The sequence below is a fragment of the Hipposideros armiger genome, unplaced genomic scaffold (genome assembly GCF_001890085.2).
Source record: "Hipposideros armiger isolate ML-2016 unplaced genomic scaffold, ASM189008v1 scaffold_3, whole genome shotgun sequence".
In the NCBI taxonomy this organism is placed as follows: Eukaryota; Metazoa; Chordata; class Mammalia; order Chiroptera; family Hipposideridae; genus Hipposideros; species Hipposideros armiger.
Genome location: NW_017731353.1, coordinates 8,293,949 through 8,312,986, shown reverse-complemented (window position 1 = coordinate 8,312,986; position 19,038 = coordinate 8,293,949). Strand labels below are relative to the sequence as shown.

At 65.5% G+C, this 19,038-nt stretch overlaps 1 protein-coding gene across 7 annotated transcripts in view; it reads left to right on the top strand.

Moving 5' to 3' along the window:
- GPSM1 (G protein signaling modulator 1) overlaps positions 1–18,744 on the top strand; it is a 28,988-nt gene extending 10,244 nt beyond the window's left edge. For 4 of the 7 annotated variants that reach the window (XM_019640058.1, XM_019640073.1, XM_019640064.1 and 1 more), the window contains 11 exons: positions 625–767; positions 956–1,079; positions 1,289–1,404; positions 2,187–2,342; positions 3,137–3,245; positions 4,450–4,573; positions 8,976–9,046; positions 9,876–10,034; positions 15,131–15,287; positions 15,711–15,919; positions 17,017–18,744. In XM_019640058.1, the coding sequence (XP_019495603.1) occupies positions 625–767; positions 956–1,079; positions 1,289–1,404; positions 2,187–2,342; positions 3,137–3,245; positions 4,450–4,573; positions 8,976–9,046; positions 9,876–10,034; positions 15,131–15,287; positions 15,711–15,919; positions 17,017–17,223 (1,575 nt within the window). In that variant the 3' untranslated portion in view covers positions 17,224–18,744. Of the gene's footprint in view, positions 1–624; positions 768–955; positions 1,080–1,288; positions 1,405–2,186; positions 2,343–3,136; positions 3,246–4,449; positions 4,574–5,814; positions 5,911–8,975; positions 9,047–9,875; positions 10,035–15,130; positions 15,288–15,710; positions 15,920–17,016 lie in introns of those variants that run through there. The other 3 variants (XM_019640084.1, XM_019640102.1, XM_019640093.1) reach the window with 3 other exon arrangements.
- Positions 18,745–19,038: the final 294 nt, after the last annotated feature.

Here is a 19,038-nt window from a genome sequence, read left to right as displayed (position 1 = left end):
GTCCCCCTCAGAAACGAGGGCGCTTCCAGCTCATGCCGACACCATGGGGCTGAGGCCCGGCTCCTTGTCTGTGTCACTCCCCCCAAATCTGCTGACACCCCCAGTCGCGTCTCCGCAGATGTTAGTGCAGCAGCTGCCGTGCACAGAGCAGCCTCTGGTCCGGCCTGTACCTGACACCTGACAGTCTGCTTTGTGACCTGCCCACCCTGTTCCCTGTGGGATAGGTGCCCTTCTCCCTACACAGATGAGGAGCCCGAGGCTGCAGAGGTGCTGTGACTTGCCCCAGATCACAGCGTCTGGCCCTGAGCCGGAGCCCCTCCCCCTGGCTTCAGCGAGGGGCCTGGCCACCCCAAGGGGAGGAGGAGAGAAGGCGGCCAGGAGGGGCAGAGCTGGGCTCTCCCACCGGCCCCCCTCAGGGCCCACCCCACCTCAGTGTCTGGACCTAGTGTGCCCCACCCAGGCCCTTGCCTTTGGGGTCCCAGAAGCAGCCTGTACGGTGGGCCAGTGGCCGGCGCCCCGCTTTGCATGCACGCCTCGGAGCGATGTCTACTCCCAGCAGCCTGAGGCCAGCAGGCTCCTTGGGCGTGTGGCTGCGGAACAACCCAACCTCTGTGCCACCCACAGATCGGGGAGGCCAGGGCGCTCTACAACATCGGGAATGTGTACCACGCCAAGGGCAAACAGCTGTCCTGGAGTGCCGCGCAGGACCCCGGGCACCTGCCCCCCGACGTGCGTGAGACGCTGCGCAGGGCCTCCGAGTTCTACGAGTGAGTGGGCGGTGGGCGTCCATGCCTTCCAGCAGTCCCTGACGGGCACAGGGACTGGGCATCAGCCCCGGGCACAGAGCCCGCTCCCAGCCCCACCGCAGCCCCTCGCCTGGGGGGATGGGTCGCGGGGGCCCTGCTTTCCTCACACGGGGAGGAGGGGACACGGCTCAGACGGACTCGGCCCCCAGGAGGAACCTGTCCCTGGTGAAGGAGCTGGGTGACCGGGCTGCCCAGGGCAGGGCCTACGGCAACCTGGGCAACACCCACTACCTGCTGGGCAGCTTCGTGGAGGCTATCACCTTCCACAAGGAGGTGAGTGGATGGAAGGCGGGCGGGCAGCGGCAGGCGCGGCCCCAGCGTGGGCCCTGTGTTTTGTGTGGGCTTGGTGCCTGGGGTCCCGGGGCCGCTCCTCTGGTCACAGACACGGGGTCGGCCACCCTGGGTGGGGAGGCAGTGCCTGCCGTCCCTGTCAGGTTACGGGCTGCTCCGTGACCACCTGCGCCTTGGGTCTGTGTCCTCAGCGCCTGGCCATCGCGAAGGAATTTGGAGACAAGGCGGCCGAGCGAAGGGCTTACAGCAACCTGGGGAATGCCCACATCTTCTTGGGGCGCTTCGACGTGGCCGCCGAGTACTACAAGTAGGCCGCCCTGCACCCAGCCGGGGAGAGGGTGGGCCCTGAGGAGGGCGCGGGCCCAGAGGCTGGCCCCAAGGTGGGGTGAGTCTCACCTCCCAGACCCCCCAGGGGCCGGGTGGGGGCTCTGGGCCGTCCCGGAGGAGCAGGCTGACAAAGCCGAAGCTCGGAACTGCCAGGGACAGGAATAACTGTAGTGCTTTCCCTCGGGGAGCTCTGACGGGGGCACCGTGTGCCAGGCGCACGGCTGGCCTTGGCTGTGGGCCTCCTGGTGTCGGTTACTGGGGGGAACCCCGGGGCTGTCTTTGCTCCTCGTGACAGCTCTGGGGTGCAGGCATAACCATTCTCGTATGGACTCAGGAGTGTAGGGACCTCACCGACTCCTGGGGGGTCCCTGACTTATGCCAGGATGCACAAGTCTGGGCCATCTGTCCCCTGGCCTGCCCTGTGCCCCACATCAGGACCCTCAGCCAAATGTTGCTGTTTCTGGAACCCCTGTGGAGAGGTGATGACCGGATAGTGAGGTGACTGGCCAGTGTGGGCAGAGTCTGGTGGGACCCCACCTGTTTGGTTCCAGCAGCTGGGTGCTTTGGCCATGTGAGGATGGGGACACGGCCAGAGAAAGCCCAGTGGATTTCTGGGGCTGGAGGCCTCCAGGCAGGTGGCCTTCTTCCCCCGTTGCTCACCATCGACCCCTCAGACGGGGGCCGTGGGCAGAGCCCTGTCTCCCGGGGGGGGGGGGGGAATGCTGGAGCCGCCCCCCTGGAGGCTGACCCTGCTCTCCGCAGGAAGACGCTGCAGCTGTCCCGGCAGCTCAAGGACCAGGCGGTGGAGGCACAGGCCTGCTACAGCCTGGGCAACACGTACACGCTGCTGCAGGACTACGAGCGTGCCGCCGAGTACCACCTGCGACACCTGCTCATCGCGCAGGAGCTGGCAGACAGGTGTGCAGGGCCGGGTGGGGGTGGGGGCAGCTGGCCCAGGCCCGAGGGCTCCCAGCAGTCCCCGCGGCCAAATCGCAGAGTTTCGGCAGCCGAGGCCTAGGCCTGAAGCCCTGTCTGCCGCTGACCACCAAGGGGCACTGAGCAGGGCGGCCCCACCTGGGTCTCAGCCTCCCTTCATCATGGGGGGCCATGCCACCCACGAGGTAGGACTAGGCGAGACCGGTGGACGCTGCGCTGGCCACTTGCAGGGACCCTCGACACCAGCTGGTTGGGCAGTTTCACCCCTGGGTGGTGGAGAGGAGGGTCCTCTAAAGGCTGCCCTGCCAGGTGTCTCTAATGCCCACATCTTCTGCACTTTCTCTTCGGGGTGGTGGAGGTGTCTTAGAACTGGAGCGTGGCGATGGTCACAGGTTGTAAATATGCACAGGGCCGCCACACTGTGCACCTCAGGATGGTTAAGCTTATGTTAGATTTTCACTGCTATTAAAAAATTCATGACCTGACGGACTGGGGTCACCGCCACCCCCACGGGGGGAGGAAGCCATAGGAATGAGAGCCTCACTTCCACTAGGGGGCGAGCGAGGCCGTGCCAAGAATCCTGGCGCCGCCAGGGCCCTTCGTCCCCCAACTCCACGCCATCAATGGAGCTGCACACCCCACCTCCCCTGTCCCTTCCACTTCTTGTCACATTGGGCCTGACCACCTGGAGGCTGGGGGCTTGGGATGGCTGGGCTGGTGGGCAGGCCGGCAGGCCTAGGGGTTGCAGACGTGGACTCAATTTCCCTGCCTGGCAGAGTGGGCGAGGGACGGGCATGCTGGAGTCTGGGGAACGCCTACGTGTCCATGGGGAGCCCGGCACAAGCCCTGACCTTCGCCAAGAAGCACTTGGAGATCTCGCAGGAGGTGAGCCGGGCCTGCCCTCCCCTTAGCCCCCAACCTCTGCTGTAGCCTGCTTTGGAGGCCCCCCCGGGTGCTGCCCCGCCCTCTCCAGACTGGCTGGGTGTCTGTGTGCTCTGGTCTGTCCCCGGACTGTTTCTCTGTCATTCCTGGGCTGTTGCCCATGTTCAGAGGCCTGCTGTCTGCCTGTTTGCTGTAGCCAGGAGGTGGGCTAGGGGAGCAGGGGAGCTGTTTTCCACCCCTAGAATGTCAGTGTCCCCTGGGGGCAGGCCCACAGCCAGGTCCTTCTGTCCCCAGAGGAACTGGCCAGGCTGGGCCACAAAGATGCCTGTGCCCCACACCAGAGGCAGCCTAGGGACACAAAGTCATGGCCACCCGCAGGATCTGCGCCTGGGATCCCCCAAGCTGCACACCTTTCTGGGGAAGGGTCTTTGAGGGCCTGTCCACCGGGACCCTCCTGTTGTGGTCAGGGCAGCCCGTGACTTAGAGCCACAGGGTTGTCACAGGTGAACTCTGACCCCCCCAGTTCCTGGCCTGTCCTCACGTAACCTCACCCCACCCTGCTCCTCGGCCCCCACCCCACCTCCAAAAAGCAGCCCCCAGAGCAGGGCCACATCGCGTCCCTCTAGCATACCCCCAGTGCCCACCTGGCCCCACCACAGCCCCATGCCCGTGGAGGGGAAAGCCCACAGGTGCCCAGGTGAAGGCGGGAGGGGCAGGAAAGCTCGGATCGGGAGAGCCCGGCCTGGAGAGCCCTTCACCAGGGCCGCCAGCAGGGCCAGCCCCGAGCCCCTCACGCACCGGCAGGGGTGCGGCAGTGGCTCCATGTGGAAGTCCCCCAGCCGCCTTTCTTTGGCGTGCTCCTGGGCAGTGCAGTGTGCCCGCCCGGTGAGCCTGTGCTCCGAGCTGGGAGCCGGGCAGGAGCCATGAGCCCGGCGGGCGCAGGAGGGGTGGACATGAAGCTCCGGGGCTGAGCAGTGCAGCCCCGACAGGCCAGCGGGCCACAGGAGGGAGCCCGAGAAGGAGGGCCCCTCCCACACCGCCTGGCTGCCCAAGTCCCAAGCCTTCCTGCGGTGTGAGGGGGATGGTTTGCGGTACGTGAGGCCACCCCCACCCAGGACTGAGCCCCCAAGCCCACCTCTGGGGACAGTGAGGCCCACAGAGGGCCTCCCAGCTGCCTGCCCGCTGACCTGGCCCTGCTTGGCTACAGATTGGGGACCGCAACGGGGAGCTCACGGCCCGTATGAACGTGGCACAGCTGCAGCTGGCACTGGGCCGGCTGACCAGCCCGGCGGCTGCCGAGAAGCCAGACCTGGCAGGCTATGAGGCCCAAGGTGAGTTCCTGGGCTGGGGGTGGGGAGTCCCACTCCCCACGGCTCAGACCTGGGCCTGGATGCGTCTGTGTGATGGGAGAGCCACCCTGGGCGGGTGAGGGGGCTGGCTCATGCGGGGGCCTGTGGTCACCCTGAGCCCCCCAAGTTTATCAGCCAGTGGTACCACAGAGGGGGGGGTCTCTCATTGCCCCGTCCTAGCTGATCTGCCCCCTCTGGGGCTGAGGACCCCCTCCAGGCTGCGGCCCGGGCCTAGGAGAGAGCTCCCCATTAGGATCGGAGTGGGAGGGAGCTCCTGGGAGGAGGGGGGCGCTGAGTCAGCCAGAGAGGCCAGGGAGCCTGCTGGGGTGCTAATGGGCCCGGCTGTAATGATCTCATCGCTCACCGGCTGCTGGTCACCCCGTATAGGTCAGTGATGTGCACACAAGGACAGAACGTTCCCTGCAAAGCAAATAGATTAATAAATTGGGGGGGGGGCGGTGGGGGATGGGGCGCACCCTGAGCTGGCTTCTCCAGGCAGCTGCAGGTAGGTGTGGGGGCAGGCTCAGGGCAGGGAGCTGGCCGCCCCTTCCCGCATGGCCCCAACCCATGGTTCTCGACTTTTCTGAGAGCCTGGCCCCAGCCTGCGGATGCTGTGTTCTTAGGGGCGCCCGCCCTGCCCCAGCCTCCAAAGCCCCCTGGCCTGCCCAGAACCAGGCCAGGGACGCAGGTACTGGCTGTGGTGGTGGGTCCCTGGGGTTAGAGACGATGGCCTGTCCTGCGAGATGGAGGAATACATGTCACTCCCACTCAGAAACTGAGGACTGAAAGAGGGAGCACAGGCTTCTCCCTTGTTTTGGGGGCATTGTGGCCCCTTGGGAAGTACAGATGGGTGTCTGATCTTCAGGCTGTGGTTTGCCCAGCGCCCCTGGCCACCCCGGCCCTTGGACCGCCCTCTGGGAACCCCTGCAGCAGGCTGTGCCCGGCGACTGGAAAAGCTCCCACGGAGGCGCCACCCAGCCCCATGTTCTGACATTTTCGTCCTTGGAGCTGAGGAAAGGGGGGGGGGCACCTGGTGGGTGAACGGCCAGGCTGTGCAGGAACAAGGCAGCTTCTGTCCTTCCCCTGCTGGCTCTGCCAGAGCCCGGACCCTCCCCGGCCAGGCTGCCAGCGCTGGGCCACCGGCAGTTGCTGGGAACAAGCCATCCTCCTGGGAGGGCCGCAGCCAGTGCAGGCTGCCCAGGCCAAAGGAGGCGGGTCTGGAGGCGCGGGCAGCCCTGGGGGCCAGACTCTGGGATGCTGCCGCCGGAGGCAGGCGGGTGCCCCGAGTCTGGGCAGCCCTGGGGGAGACCCCCGCTCAGGTGAGCCTGGCAGGGGCAGGGCTTTCTGCAGGGGCAGCCTCATTCACTCACTCACTCACTCAGTGCAGGCTGAGCTAGAGCAGTGGACTGGCCCAGCCTGGAAACGGTCCCTGGGGCTTGGGGATGGGGCAGTTGCACATCCAGAGCCTGTCAGTTTGGGGCCAGTGAAAGGGACCCAGTGAGCACCTAGCGGGACGTTAACCCAGCCGGTGTGGAGGAGCAGCTAGCGATTCGGGAGGAGGAGGCCCTGGGCTGGGTCCAGGAGGATGCGGAATTCAGGAGGCAGGGCGGAATTCAGGAGGCAGGGCGGGAGCGCAGGAGTCACGGGGCGTGGCTGGTGTGTGGGCGTGGCTGGTGTGTGGGCGTGGCCTGCAGTGGGCGCTGCCTGTCGTGGGCGTGAGTGTGGCTGGAAAGCTGGAGGCCAGACCTCTCGGGCTTTTTTTTCCTGTCTTGATAAAAACAAGGGCCCTTCCCGCCGCTGGAGGACCCGGAGCCTGGCTGAGATTCATTCTCCTCACATCCCTCACTGCCCCCACCCTAGCAAAGAGGCCCCAGAGGGAGTCTGGGTGGGCAAGGGCACCTCGCTGCTACTGCCGCCTGGACCCGGGTCAGGGGTCAGTCCTCCAGGGTGTCCTGGGGTGCCCCAGCAAGGGCACCTGGTGGATGGGGTGAGCCGGATGGAGGTTCTCCTGCACCCCTTGACGTAGTGGTTGGATCAGTGCTTAAGCGGAGGGAGCCAGCCCTGAGCCCTGTGGGGATGACCACCTGCCCCCTCTGTTGACTGTCCCCCTGCCTGCCCCTGATGGGCCTGGGCTGTCCTCTCTCCCACGGGGCATAAGCTGCCCCACTCCCCACTTGCACCGCTCTGGCCCCTGCTCAGGGCGTCCGGGGCACAGGGCAGCAGGAGTACCCTGGACGGCATGTCAGCCACCCTTCGGCGTTGGGGTGTACATGTAACATCCAAACAGCAGCTTAGGCTGTGGGCTGTGGCCCTGACTCCACTGTGTCCTGGCCAGCTGACTAAGTGACTTGATCCAGCTGTGCCTCAGTTTCCCCATCTGGAAAGCAGGCCCACTGGTCACCCTGGGAACAGCACCTGGCAGGGATGAAGGCTAAAGGTGCAGACATATCACCGTCCGTGCACTGAGCACGTGGCCTGCAGCTGTGTCTGGAGTGGATCAAGCGAGGCGAGAGGGTAGGGGACAGGGTTGAGGGCGGCAGGGCCTTATGGGCTCTTTTGTGAGCCCCATCCCACACCGGTGGGGCTCTGCAGGGTGGACAGGAGGCATAAGATCCAGCCCAGATCCTGAGGGCTCTCTAGCGGCTGCATGGAAAAGGGACTTCAGGGGACAAGACTGGGGCAGGAGGCAGGCGAGGGATGTGGTACTCAGGTCCCAACAGGTTGGGACAGGACATCATGCTGCCTGGTGGGGACAGAAATGAGAGGGTGCCAGTCAGAATCAGGTGGAGTGGGGCAGTGCTCAGGGAAGTTTCCAGACCTCACCCTCTTGGGCGGGAGAGGTGGGACTCAAGCCAGTGGTGCCGGGACCTAAATGCCCCCAGTCAGCACGGCTCAGCCAAGGGCGTGGGCCGCTGGAGCCGGTGGGCGCGGAAGACCTCAGCAACTCCCCAGACAGAGGGTGCATTCAGCAGGGCCCAGAGGGCCTGCTGCCCTGGGTGGCCGTGAGGGGACCCACCCTGTGTGTCACAGGGGCATTTCAGCCTTTGCCTTGGCCAGGGATGTACGTGGAGGGCCAGGTGGGGCAGCAGTGGATTTGTGGGGCCTGGGGCCCACGGACAAGGTGGGGAAACCGAGTCGGGCCCCCAGGGTCAGAGCAGCCGAGAGGCCCTCAGCCAGGCCCTGGCGGGTGATGGAGCAGGGTTCCCGCTTGCTGTGGTGAGTAGAGACCCCTTCACAGAGGCTGCCTGTCCTGCGGTTTGCATGTCAGCCTCAGGACAGAGATGCCCCACCTCCATTCTCCCCATTCTCCCCATCGCTGCCCACGGGGGAGGGACAGCACTGTCCCCAAACCGTGTAATTTGTGGATGAACCATCATTTATTCCTAATGGGGGGGGGCCAGCAGGGGACCCTGACCCCACTCTAAGCCCCGTCTCCTTCAGCCTCACAGCACGGGGCCAGGCTGCCCTGCTCTGGGCACAGGCAGTCCCGGCATTGAGCACCATGTAGCAGGGGCAGGGAATCCTGCTTTGGGGGCAGTTGTGCTTGGAGCAGGGAGGCCAGCAAACAGCCCCGAGCCCTAGACTTATAGGGCCAGCTAAGCACTTCCAGGAGGTCAGGCCACTGCAGCTGCCCTGTTCCCAGGCTCCTGGGACAGTAGCCACAGACACTCCTATGGGGGCCACTGCATTCCCACCCAGGCTGTCTCATTTCTCGGCCTTTGGAGCACAGCAGGCAGGATGTGGCTTCCTCAGAACCTGGAGGCCCGGACGGACAGGGCGCAGCTGCGCACGCCGTCCCCTCCAGCCAGCTCTGGACCACCTGTCCGGTTCTTATGAAGCCCTGGACACTCGGTTTGGGCTGGTCTGAATGACTGACCGCCTGAGCCGGTTCCCCTCCCTCTGGGGACCGTGTGCCAGGCAGTACTTGTGGGCACAGGGCTGCGTCAGGGCGCCATGCTGAGGGGCCTCTGCATACCCCTCCCTGCTGCTAGCTGTGGCGTGTGTGCTGGGCCATGTGGCCATGTGGCAGGGGGGTCTCTGGGTCCAGCTGCCATGCCGTCCACAGAGCAGCTGAGCGTCACGAGTGGAGCCCGTTCACAGCACTGGGATGACCACAGAGTGGGTGGGAAGAGGGCCGAGTCCCGAACTTGGGACCTGGACCTTACGGGGTCACCAAAGCCAGACCCCACCAGGCCCCCATCTCGATGCTTCATGGCTTGTCTAGTCGGGGGGCAGAGCCCACACGGAAGGTGCATTTGCTTCCACGTGGCGCAGGAGGAGGGGAGCTCCCCGCCATCCCTCTGCTCCCTAGAGGGCCCCGGCCTGTGCCAGCCAACCTGGAGGCCAGGGGCCAGTGCTGGCTGACCGTGCTGTTCTCTTCCAGGGGCCAGGCCCAAGAGGCCGCAGAGGCTGAGCGCGGAGGCCTGGGACTTGCTGAGGCTCCCGCTGGAACGGGTGAGTGGGGATGGGGTGGGTGGCTGGGGACTCGGGGAACATCCGCGAAGCAGTGCCAGCACTTAGGAGCAGAGTGTGGGTGGCGGGCTAATGAGGCTGCCGCAGTGTTTGCTGAGCTGCCCCACTGCTGTCCCCAACTTGTTTCCTGCCATGGGAGACAAATGGGCCATCTGCCCCCGGGGCCGCCAAAAAGCCACCACAAAGTCCTGCAGCACCAGTGCCTGCTCCCTCCCGCTGCCTCAGGATCCTGTGAGCCACACCCCCCTGGGGACAAGCCACGGTCCTTCCGTACTGCAGACCCCTGTACCCCTGCCCAGCCAGGTCGCCAGTCTCCGCTCCTGTCTGCTCCCTCTCACTCGGACTCTGCCCAAGGAGAGCGAAGTGTTACCAGTGGGGCAGCTAGGGCTCTGCAAACCCCAAACAGATTTAGGGCTGGCGAGGTGGGGCCCTGGGCCCGTGGGTGCTGTGTGGGCCTGGCTCTCTGAGCCTCTGGTTACTCCAGTGTAGACTGGTTTCGGTTGCTGCTGTCCATGGGGGAGCCTGTTGGAGACAAGCCTCCGGGTCACCCACGGCCACTTGTTGCTTAGTGTGGGAAAGTCGACAATTGGGGGATCAGACACCCAGCTCAAGCCCTCCCGGTGCCCCACCCTGCTGCTCCCTAGGCCCCCAGGGCCCTCGCTGGCCCTCTCTCTTCCTCTACCTTGGGTCACGGTGCCATCGTGTTTGTGTGAAATGGGGCAACTGCCTCTGCCCGGCCCCCCTAAGGTCCTGGGATGGGGAGTACGGCTTCAGAATTGCCGACGGCCCTCCCCACACCCCTTCCCCCCAGGGGCAGAATGGAGACAGCCATCACTGTGGGGACCGGCTCCCCCTCCCCGTGAGGAGCAGGAAGTACCAGGAAGGGCTGGACGCCGCTGAGAGGAGGCCCCGGGAGGGCAGCCACTCCCCGCTGGACAGCGCAGACGTCCGGGTCCAGGTGCCTCGCATGGTAGGCAACTTCTTGGGCTCCGACGGAGCCCCAGTGGGGCCTCCACCTCCCATCCAGGGCGGCAGATCTGGGAGGCCGCTCTAGGGGGCAGGGACCGTGGCCCTGGCTGTCCCCTGGGGCCTGGTGGGCACTGGGCCTGCTGATAGTCCAGGGTACTCAGTGCAGGGACAGTGTTTAATTGTCAGCTGCATCTGGCCACAGTGAGGCCCAGGCCACCCGAGGAGCTGGACCGAGGCCTCGCGGACGGGGCAAGCGTCTGCCTAACAGCCGGGGTCGGGCAGCTCAGGCCCTGGGCCTGGCCAGCAGCCCTGTCCTGGGGTCAGGGTCAGCATATAGAGGTGGACAGACAGATGGAGGCTGGGTGGACAGATAGACGGGGAACCAATGGACCAGTGGTCAGGTAGATGGACAGACAGGGGATGGAGAGACAGAGACCAGGCCTCTTGCTACCTGGCAGGTGTCCTGTGCTCAGGAACCTGGGCTGGGTTCCAAGGTTAGCCTGCAGAACACCTGGCCCAAGCCTCTGGGAAGCGTCTGAAAACAATCTCCTTGAGGGCTTAGCCAGCACCTCCCAGCCCGCGGGGGGCGTGGGTGCAGGATCCCCCCCAGGCGGCTGCTTCCTGCCCCTTTCCCACGAGCCGGGGGGGAAGGGAAAGAGCCCAGCACTGCCCATCCGGTCAGCGTCTGCGTCCATGGAGTGAGATGAGGGGGAGGGGAGCACCAGAGGGGGTCCCTGCGAGGGGCACCGGTCAGGCCCCCGGTGAATGGTGCTGGTGCTGACACTGCTGGCCGTGTTGTTGGGGGCCCCAGGCAGTGTAGGGGCCTTGCCACCTGCAGAAGGAGTTGTTGTGGGGTCTGAGGGGTCCCGAGAACTCATCTCAGGGATGGGGCATGGGGAGCAGGGCTGGACCAGCCCCAGAGGTCGGGGTCGGGGACCTTGGAGTGGGCCCAGCCAGAAAGGGCCTGGGAGAGGGGGACCCCCAACACCAAGGCACTGGGTAGCTGCCGCGGGCTCTGAGCAGGACGGACCTGACCAGGGCCAGACAGGGGTGGTTGAAGCCTGGCCGTGCTGTGGCCCCCCCCTGCCTAAGCTTCTCCACCCAGAGACCACCCTTACTGGGGGATGGTGCCATCCACACCCACCTTTTTTCATGTTGAAAAAAGGGGGGGCTAAGTGAGCCTGCACCCCAGCTGCCTAGGCCCCTCCACAACAGGGAAAGCAAAGAGAGACTCTCTGGTTCCCCGAGCCCCTAAACCACACCAGCCTCCCCACACGATGGCCGTTTAGAAAGTCTCCCTGAAAAGGCAAAGCTGTTGTACCCCTACATCCTGTCCTGGGGCTCTCGGAGCCTCGGGCCGCAGAGATGAGACTTGGGCAGGTGGGGCCTGGGCTGGCCGAGGCGACACATGGCTCTCCCGGTCCTAGCCAGGCCACCATGTGGGGCAGGCTGGCACTGTGAGTCCTGCTCACCTGTTCCACGTGTGAACTCCGGCCCCAGATAAGTCCCTGTGGCTGCCGTCCTGGGGTCCCTTCTTCCAAACAGAGGACAGCCGACATTCAGGCTTGTCATGTATAGTACAATTACAGCAGCCCCAAGAGGGGAGACTGAGGCACAGAGCACCCAAGAAGCTGGTTGAGGCATCCAGCTAGAAGAGGTGGAGCCGGGGTTCCAAGGCCAGGGTCAGCTCCTGGCCCCTGCAGCTTGGTCCCCGTGGAGAACACAGGGCCTTCGGGCCGTGCCGGTGCCGCTGGAGGAAATTCCTATGGCAGAGTGCCGAGAGCCTGGCCCCAGCTGGAGGCTGGGCCGCCGTGGAGGGCTGAGCCCCCACCTGCCAGCTCCTCTGACAGGAGGCAGCCTTGGAGGGCCGACCTGAGCTGCTGGTGGGACCCCTCCTTCCCTGGGACCCTGAGCTCACTGTGGAAGGGGCAGGATTTGAGGGGGCCCTAGGAGGGAAGCTCTGGGGTTCCCCATCCTGTTCTCACGTCTTCTGCCAGGGCTCACAGCCACTCTCCCAGGGCTGGCTGTGGTGTAAGGACAGGGCTCTTTCTGAGTGAACTAGAGGCCCGGGCTCCAAGGCATCCCAGAGCAGGACCGGGACACCAAGGTGGGCGGTGTGAGGCCAGGGAGGGCCCTGGGCCTGGGCAGAGGCCAGGGGGTTGTTGTGTGGGACGTGGCTGTGCAGGGTGGCCAGGGCCCAGCATGGGACAGGCTCCGTCCGCCCAGCTCCTCGCTGGGTTGCAGCAGCTTCAGCTTGGGAATTGACCTGAAAAAAGATGTGGCTTCTCCCAGGCTGGCCCGGCTGGGAGAGGAAGCTGAGGATCTGGTCAGAGTGGGGAAATGCTGTCACACAGGCTCCCAAAGCCCTTGGCCCCCCGCTGTGACAGCCACAGGCTGCCAGCCAGAGCGCTAGGTGCTGTGCTCAGGGAAATCCATCTCCGAGTGTTTACGGAGCATGCGCTTGCGTGCGTGCCTGCATGTGTGTGTGTGTGTGTGTGTGTGTGTGTGTGAGAGAGAGAGAGAAAGAGAGAGAGAGAGAGAGAGAGAGGGAGAGAGAGGGATCACAGTGCGGTGGGCGGGAATGGGGAGGGGCCCTCACTCTGGTCCTATTTAAGCATGGGCAGCGAGGCAGCACTGGGTGCCACTGGCAGGGAGGTGGCACAGGCACCTTGGCATCCTTCCTGGGCTCCACGTGGCCAAGCACCCTGACCAATGCCTGGTGGCCACTGCTGCAGGAGCTGTGGATTGGCGTGAGTGTGGGGTCCCCAACCCAGATGGAGGCTCGGGGAGCACCCGGGCCCGTGTGAAGCTGGCCCCGGGCAGAGCTCTGCTTTGGGGAGGGTGGTATGTTCAGTGACTCCAGGGTTGGGGACTGAGTGGTCTGCCCAGGGCCCATGCCATGGGTGTGAGTGCCGGCGTTCTGCACTGCCACAGCAGCTGCCCGCCTGCCTTCAGCCCCTGCCCTCGGTCCTGGGCAGCTCCGAGCCTATGGTGGCAGCAGCTCTGAGGAGCAGTGCAAGCAGGCTGGGGAGGGGCAGTTCCCTTCCTCCCCTGGAGAAACAGCTGGCATTCTAGCGGGAGGGACTGGAGTGAGCTCTGAGGGTCAGCTCTGAAACCTCCAGATGGACAGAGCCCGAGTTTGGGGCAAAGGAGAGACTGGAGCATGGGGGCGTCCTACCGGGACCCAGGGTGGTGTTCTGAGTGAGGGTGTGGGGCCACCCAGTTGTCTGGTGAGGAGCCTCACTGTGTGCGCCTGTGGTCTCAGCCCCCTGCCCCACTGACGCATGAGGGAAGTGTCAGCCCTTTGCCTGGGGCCCAGGGCTCCGGGCTCTGCCTGGGGCCTCGGAAGCTCTGGGCGGCCCCAGCCGCCCCACTTGCCTTTGTGTGTGTCCCCTGAGCCCTGAGTTACCGCTCAGGGGAGGCTGGAGGACTGTTGGGGTCACACCTGTCCCAGGAGGGGCCTGGCTCCGTTTACCTGGCCCACAGTGGAGTGGTGCTGTGCTCACCCTACTCCTGGCCGAGCCCAGGGCCCCCCACAGTCACTCTGCCCCAAACAGCCTGGGAGCAGAGCCCACAACCCCCTAGGGGAGGCACCACCCATGCCCTTGGCTTGCCTTGTGGGCCTGGCCTGGGCCCCTTGGGCCCCTCACACCAGCAGTCCCTTCCCTCCCCTCCAGGCTGTGGGGGTTGGGAGGCCAGGCTATAAGAGAGTAGAGCCCTGAGGAGGGGTTCCTGAGCTCCCCCAAACCTTGACCCTGGGCCTGCCCCGGGAGGAGCTCTGTCCTCCAAGCTGCCGCCTGCCAGCACAGCCCACAGCACAGGCTGGCGGGACCACCGTCCCCACAGCCGGAGCCCAGCTCTGAACAGCCCTTGGCTGTGCTCTGAGGCCAGGCTGGGCCTGCTTGGGGTGGGACCCTGTGACCTGGGAGGCTGAGCAGCCTCTGTGCCTCAGCCTCCTCCCGCTCCCGTGAAGCGGGCTGGGGGCTGTCAGTCACACCCTCTGGGCAGCACCGACGCCCAGTAGGTGACCCTTTTGCTGATCTGGCCTCTGTATGAGCCCAGCTCTGAGCAGCCCCAAGGAGGCCACCAGCCAGCTGAGATGGACAGGCCGGGGCTGGGCAGGGGGCTCTGGTTTCCGAGGGGAGGTGGATAGGGTGCCTGTCCGCAGCCTATGTCATCTGGAAGCCACCCTGCCCACCTGTCAGCCCTCAGGGCCCTGGGCCAGGCCTGGGGAGGCCCTGACAGACCCCACCTTCCAGCCGTCCCTAATGTGGAGGTCCAGGTTGGGGGTGGGCTTGCCCAAGGTCACCTGCCAGGTAGTTGGAACGCAGCGAGGCTCAGTGACCTGGTTCCTCGCGTCTCACCCCACCCCTCCCCCGCCCTCCAGGCCTGTGGCCCCTCCAAGCCCTCCCCAGCACCCAGGCTGCGCACTGACAGTATCTCCCAGAGTCCTTGTGGTCCAATAGGAACCACATGCTCTCAGCCTAACATCCGGGCTCTGTGCCCGCAGCCGCGCAGAGCAGACCCTAGGCCTCCAGGCTAGCATCTCAGCCAGCACAGTGAGGGAGGGGCCGATGGATGTTAGATTAGCACTTTCTCTCTATCCTGAGTACCTCACACCCAGGGTCCTGGCTCCCACACATCCAGTCCTTTGGGCCTGCCCACTCGTCAAGGACCTTATAAACATGTTGGCCAGACCCCACAAGGGATGGAACACAGGAGCCCTCACCTCCCCCGCAATTCGGGCTCCTTGCCTTTGGTGATATGACCTGACATTGCTGGCACCCCTGGGCCCTGGCACAGACCACTGCGCGTATATATGATGGTCAGCAAGGGCATTTCAGGCTGTGCAGGTGGGGTTGGAGTGGCAGGGTGTGGGTGACCCCGGGGAAGGGCAGTGTCATGTCGGGAGGGGAAGGTGGCTGAGGGCTGGGAGGAGGGAAGGAGCAGGTTGGGGAGTAGGTTTGGGGCAGGGTGGCCAGCAGGTGGCAGAGGAGGGTCCTGACCTTGGCCCCCAGTCCTGTTCAGGGATCTGTGAGGGGCTGGCGCCCAGAGCAGGGCTGCCTCTGGCCAGCACTGACTGACCCCCATCCCCAGAGCATCCCTCGGGCCCCGTCCTCTGACGAGGAGTGCTTCTTTGACCTGCTGAGCAAGTTCCAAAGTAGCCGCATGGACGACCAGCGCTGTCCCCTGGAGGAGGGCCAGCCTGGGGCCGCCGAGGCCACCGCCGCCCCCACCCTGGAGGAGAGGATCGGTGAGCATCCTGGGGGGGCTCCCTTAGGCCTTGAGGGGTGCAGGGCTTGGGGCTCCCTCGAGCCCTTGCTCCTGGGAGGCGGTGCAGACCAGCTGCAAAGTGCCCCTTGTCACAGTGAGCTCCCGCCCCCGCCTTGCCCAAAACGGGGGAACGTGTCATCATCCTGCCCGCCCTCCGGGACATGTCAGGCACATCAGCGGCGTGGCGGGGGCGTGGGAGGGAGGCTCACCTCCTGGAAGCCCCCTGCAGGCGAGTGTGGGGCCCCTGTACCCCAGGGCTGGTGGACTGGGCTGGGCTCACTGCGGCGGTCAGAGCTCCCGCCAGCCTGGCCAACCTCAAGCCTGACCTTCGGAGGGTCCCTCCCTCAGCCCAGCCGTGGCCCTGCCGGAACCCCTCCCTGGGCTCACTCCCTGCCCCCCACAGCCCAGCCCTCGCTGACAGCCTCCCCCCAGACCGAGGAGTTCTTCGACCTCATCGCCAGCTCCCAGAGCCGCCGGCTGGATGACCAGCGGGCCAGCGTGGGCAGCCTGCCTGGACTGCGCATCACCCACAACAACCTGGGGCACCTGCGTGGTGACGGGGACCCCCAGGAGCCAGGCGACGAGTTCTTCAACATGCTCATCAAGTGCCAGGTAGGCCTGCGGCCGGGAAGACGGGAGTGTGTCCCTCAGGCCCGCCCCTGACCCGAGGTAGCTCAGGGCCCCTTTGCCAGCTGCTGTGGAGGCTCCCAGCAGTCTGCGGGGGGCTCTGGTCCCTCCATGTCAGAATGGGTCTGGGGGACGCCCCCAGAGCAGAGGAATAACAGGCTGGCTCAGTCAGTGTCACCGAGTGCCCAGGGGTGGTCAGACCTGGGGCCTTCCTCACCTGGGACCCCACCCCACCCCCCTCAGAAGGACACCCCAGGGTGTCCTCAGGGTCAGCCGTCCCAGGCAGTGCAAGAGCTCAGAGCCGGCGGGTCACCAGGTTCCCCAGGCCGTGGCCTCAGGGACCCCTCCAGCCTTGTACCTCTGGAAAGAGAAAACCAAGGTCCAGGGCAGCACCCCACAGGTGGGGAGGGAAGGGAGGGTCTCGCTGTCACTGTGGGGTCTGGCGGGCAGGACTGCAGACATAGTTCAGGGTCAGGAGAGCTTCGGTGAAGTGTCTGGCGGGGGGGGGAAGCTGCAAAGTCTGCACACCTGACATTCGTTTCCACAGAGGAGAGGAAAGCGCGGCCCTGGGCCAGCCCAAGGAGCCTCAAAACCAGCCCTCTCAAGCTCCCCCAAAACCCCCCGAGCCCCCCGTCCACACGCACGTAGGCTTCTGCAGCTGCGCCTGCTCCCAGCCCTTCTGCTCCAGACCCTGAAGAGGACCCCAGACGCCTCCTCGTTGCCCTCGGCCTGCCAGCCTCAGCCCCCCGACCCGACAGGGGACCCTGGGGGGCTCCACACCTCAGGCTCTGAGAGCTGCGGCCCCCCACGCTGTCCCAGGGGCGCGTGACCACACCACTGCCAGGTGGTCTTGAAGCAGGCACCCTAGCAGCCCACACCCAGCGCTGCTCCTGAGCTGATTCCATGGGATCGGGGACACCTAAGATGGCCTGACCCACACTCCCGAGCTGGCACTGCTGCTGACAGCAGCCCCTGCCTCAGGGCTGTCAGTGGGGCCACTGACCACTGGGCCCAGGAGCGGGAGCAGCCCTCCAAGGCCTGGGAGGGAGAGGCTGCCAACCAGTGTGTCCATGTCTGCCCAGTCCTCCAGGATCGATGACCAGCGCTGCCCGCCTCCCGACGGGCTGCCTCGTGGCCCCACCATGCCCGACGAAGACTTCTTCAGCCTCATCCAGAGGGTGCAGGCCAAGCGGATGGACGAGCAGCGGGTGGACCTCGCCGGGAGCCCAGAGCAGGAGGTGGGCGGGCCACCCGAGCCCCGGCAACAGTGCCAGCCTGGCACCAGCTAAGGCCTCATACCCACAGCCAGCCAGGCCTGCCCCACCCCCACTCCTGGATGCCCAGGAGTGGGGGGGGCAGTTCACAATAGTCCAGGATGCCCATGGCCCCCCAGAAGCCGAATCCTCCCAAGGCCATAGCTGAGGGCAGGCTCTGAGACCCCAGTCCTTCCCACTGAGCCAGACACTGGGCACACTGCCCCCACGGCGTCCCCTCCCCAGGATGGCAGGCTTGGGCCAGGGCTGCCTATGTGAGGGAGGGCATACTCTGTCCTGGGCCAGCCCCCACATGGTACACTGCTCCCTGCAGGCCTGCCCAGCCCCGCCTTCACCCCTGCCCCTGCCCTGCCCTAGGCTGGGCCTGCAGCATGTCAGCCCCTGACCCGGTGCTGCCCAGACCCTTCGTGCCCTCTCCTTGCCCCCTGCCTGCTCCGTCCTGCCCGGCCAAATGTGAAAACCCTGCTGCCTACCCCACGTCCCTCAAAGATTCTCTGAAGTCTCTTCCCTGGGGGCTGCCAGCTACCTGGGCGTCTGTGCCCTCCCAGAGCTGGTCCCAGGATGGCCCAGCAGACACGCTCACCCCACCCGGCCTCTCACCCCCAGGAGGTACCCCTCCCTCCTACCTAGGCTGGAGGAGCAGGAGAGTCTGGAGCAGACGGGGCAGCGGGGGCGGGCTCCCGCCCCACACAGTCCTCGGGCCCTGGCACGTTAGTCGCCTGCCCCGTGGCATCCTGAATAGGCAGGGACCCCGCGGGGCAGGATGGAGATGAGCAGCGACATCCTCAACTCCAAGCCCTGAAGCCCAGCAACAGATCAGGCCTACTTCCCGGAGGACGGGCCAGCAGCCGGGGCTGCACCCTGACCGTGCCAGCCCCGGGGATGGCATGAGGGCTTCGGCCCAGTGGCCATGGGAGGCAGTGGGTCAGCAAAGCTGGGAGGGGCTCGGCTCAGCCCTGGGGCCCCAGTGAGCACCCAGCCGTCTCCCCCACCAGCTGGGGCGGTGACATCACTACCTTCCCCAGTGGCGGTGGGGGTCTGGTCCCCGAATGCCTGTGTTGGCTCCCAGGACTGGGCAAGAGACAGACCCCCTGGGGAATGTGGCCATCAGCTCTTACCACACCCCTGCCTCAGCCCACCTGCAGGGCCCCCCACCAGCCCCCTTCTGGAGCACTCCTGGGGTGGAGCCTTAGCCCCATGGCCCCCAGGGCACAAGGTGGCACCTCTTTCAACAATGGTACATTAGCCCAGCCCCACGGCCCTGTGGTGCATCCTGGGAGCTGTGGGTGGAGGGCTGGGCTGGGCTCAGTGTGATGACCGCTATGAAGGGGCACAGGGGGCCTCCCAAGCCAGGGCCCGCAGGTGTGGAGTCCACACCAGAGCACCGGCTTCTGCTCCGGCCGCCCGAGAACTTGAATGTACATGCGTATTTATTGCTCTCACGTGTTTGCCATGTGGTCCATGGGTCCTTTCCAACCCACAAGGTACATTTGTTTTTCTGTTTTTCCGGAAAAAAATAAAGTCTGCCAAGTGAAAGCTGTCTGAATTAGTTGCTCTGGGGGGTTGATCCTTTGGGAGGCCCAGTGACTGAGCTTACCTGGATAAGCAAGCCTGCCCCGTGCAAGGGTCTGGGGCTCCGAAGCAGCGCCCACTCGCCCAGGTGCTCCCTGCTCCAAGCCCACTGCCACACATCAGCTTAGTCGTGCCGTGTTATTCAGTGACGGAGGCTGGGGCTCAGGCACCCCCAGGGACACCCAGACCATGTGTCTCCCAAGCCTGTGCCTTCACCCTGAGCCCCACACTGCTCTCCTGGGAGGAAGGGGACAGGAG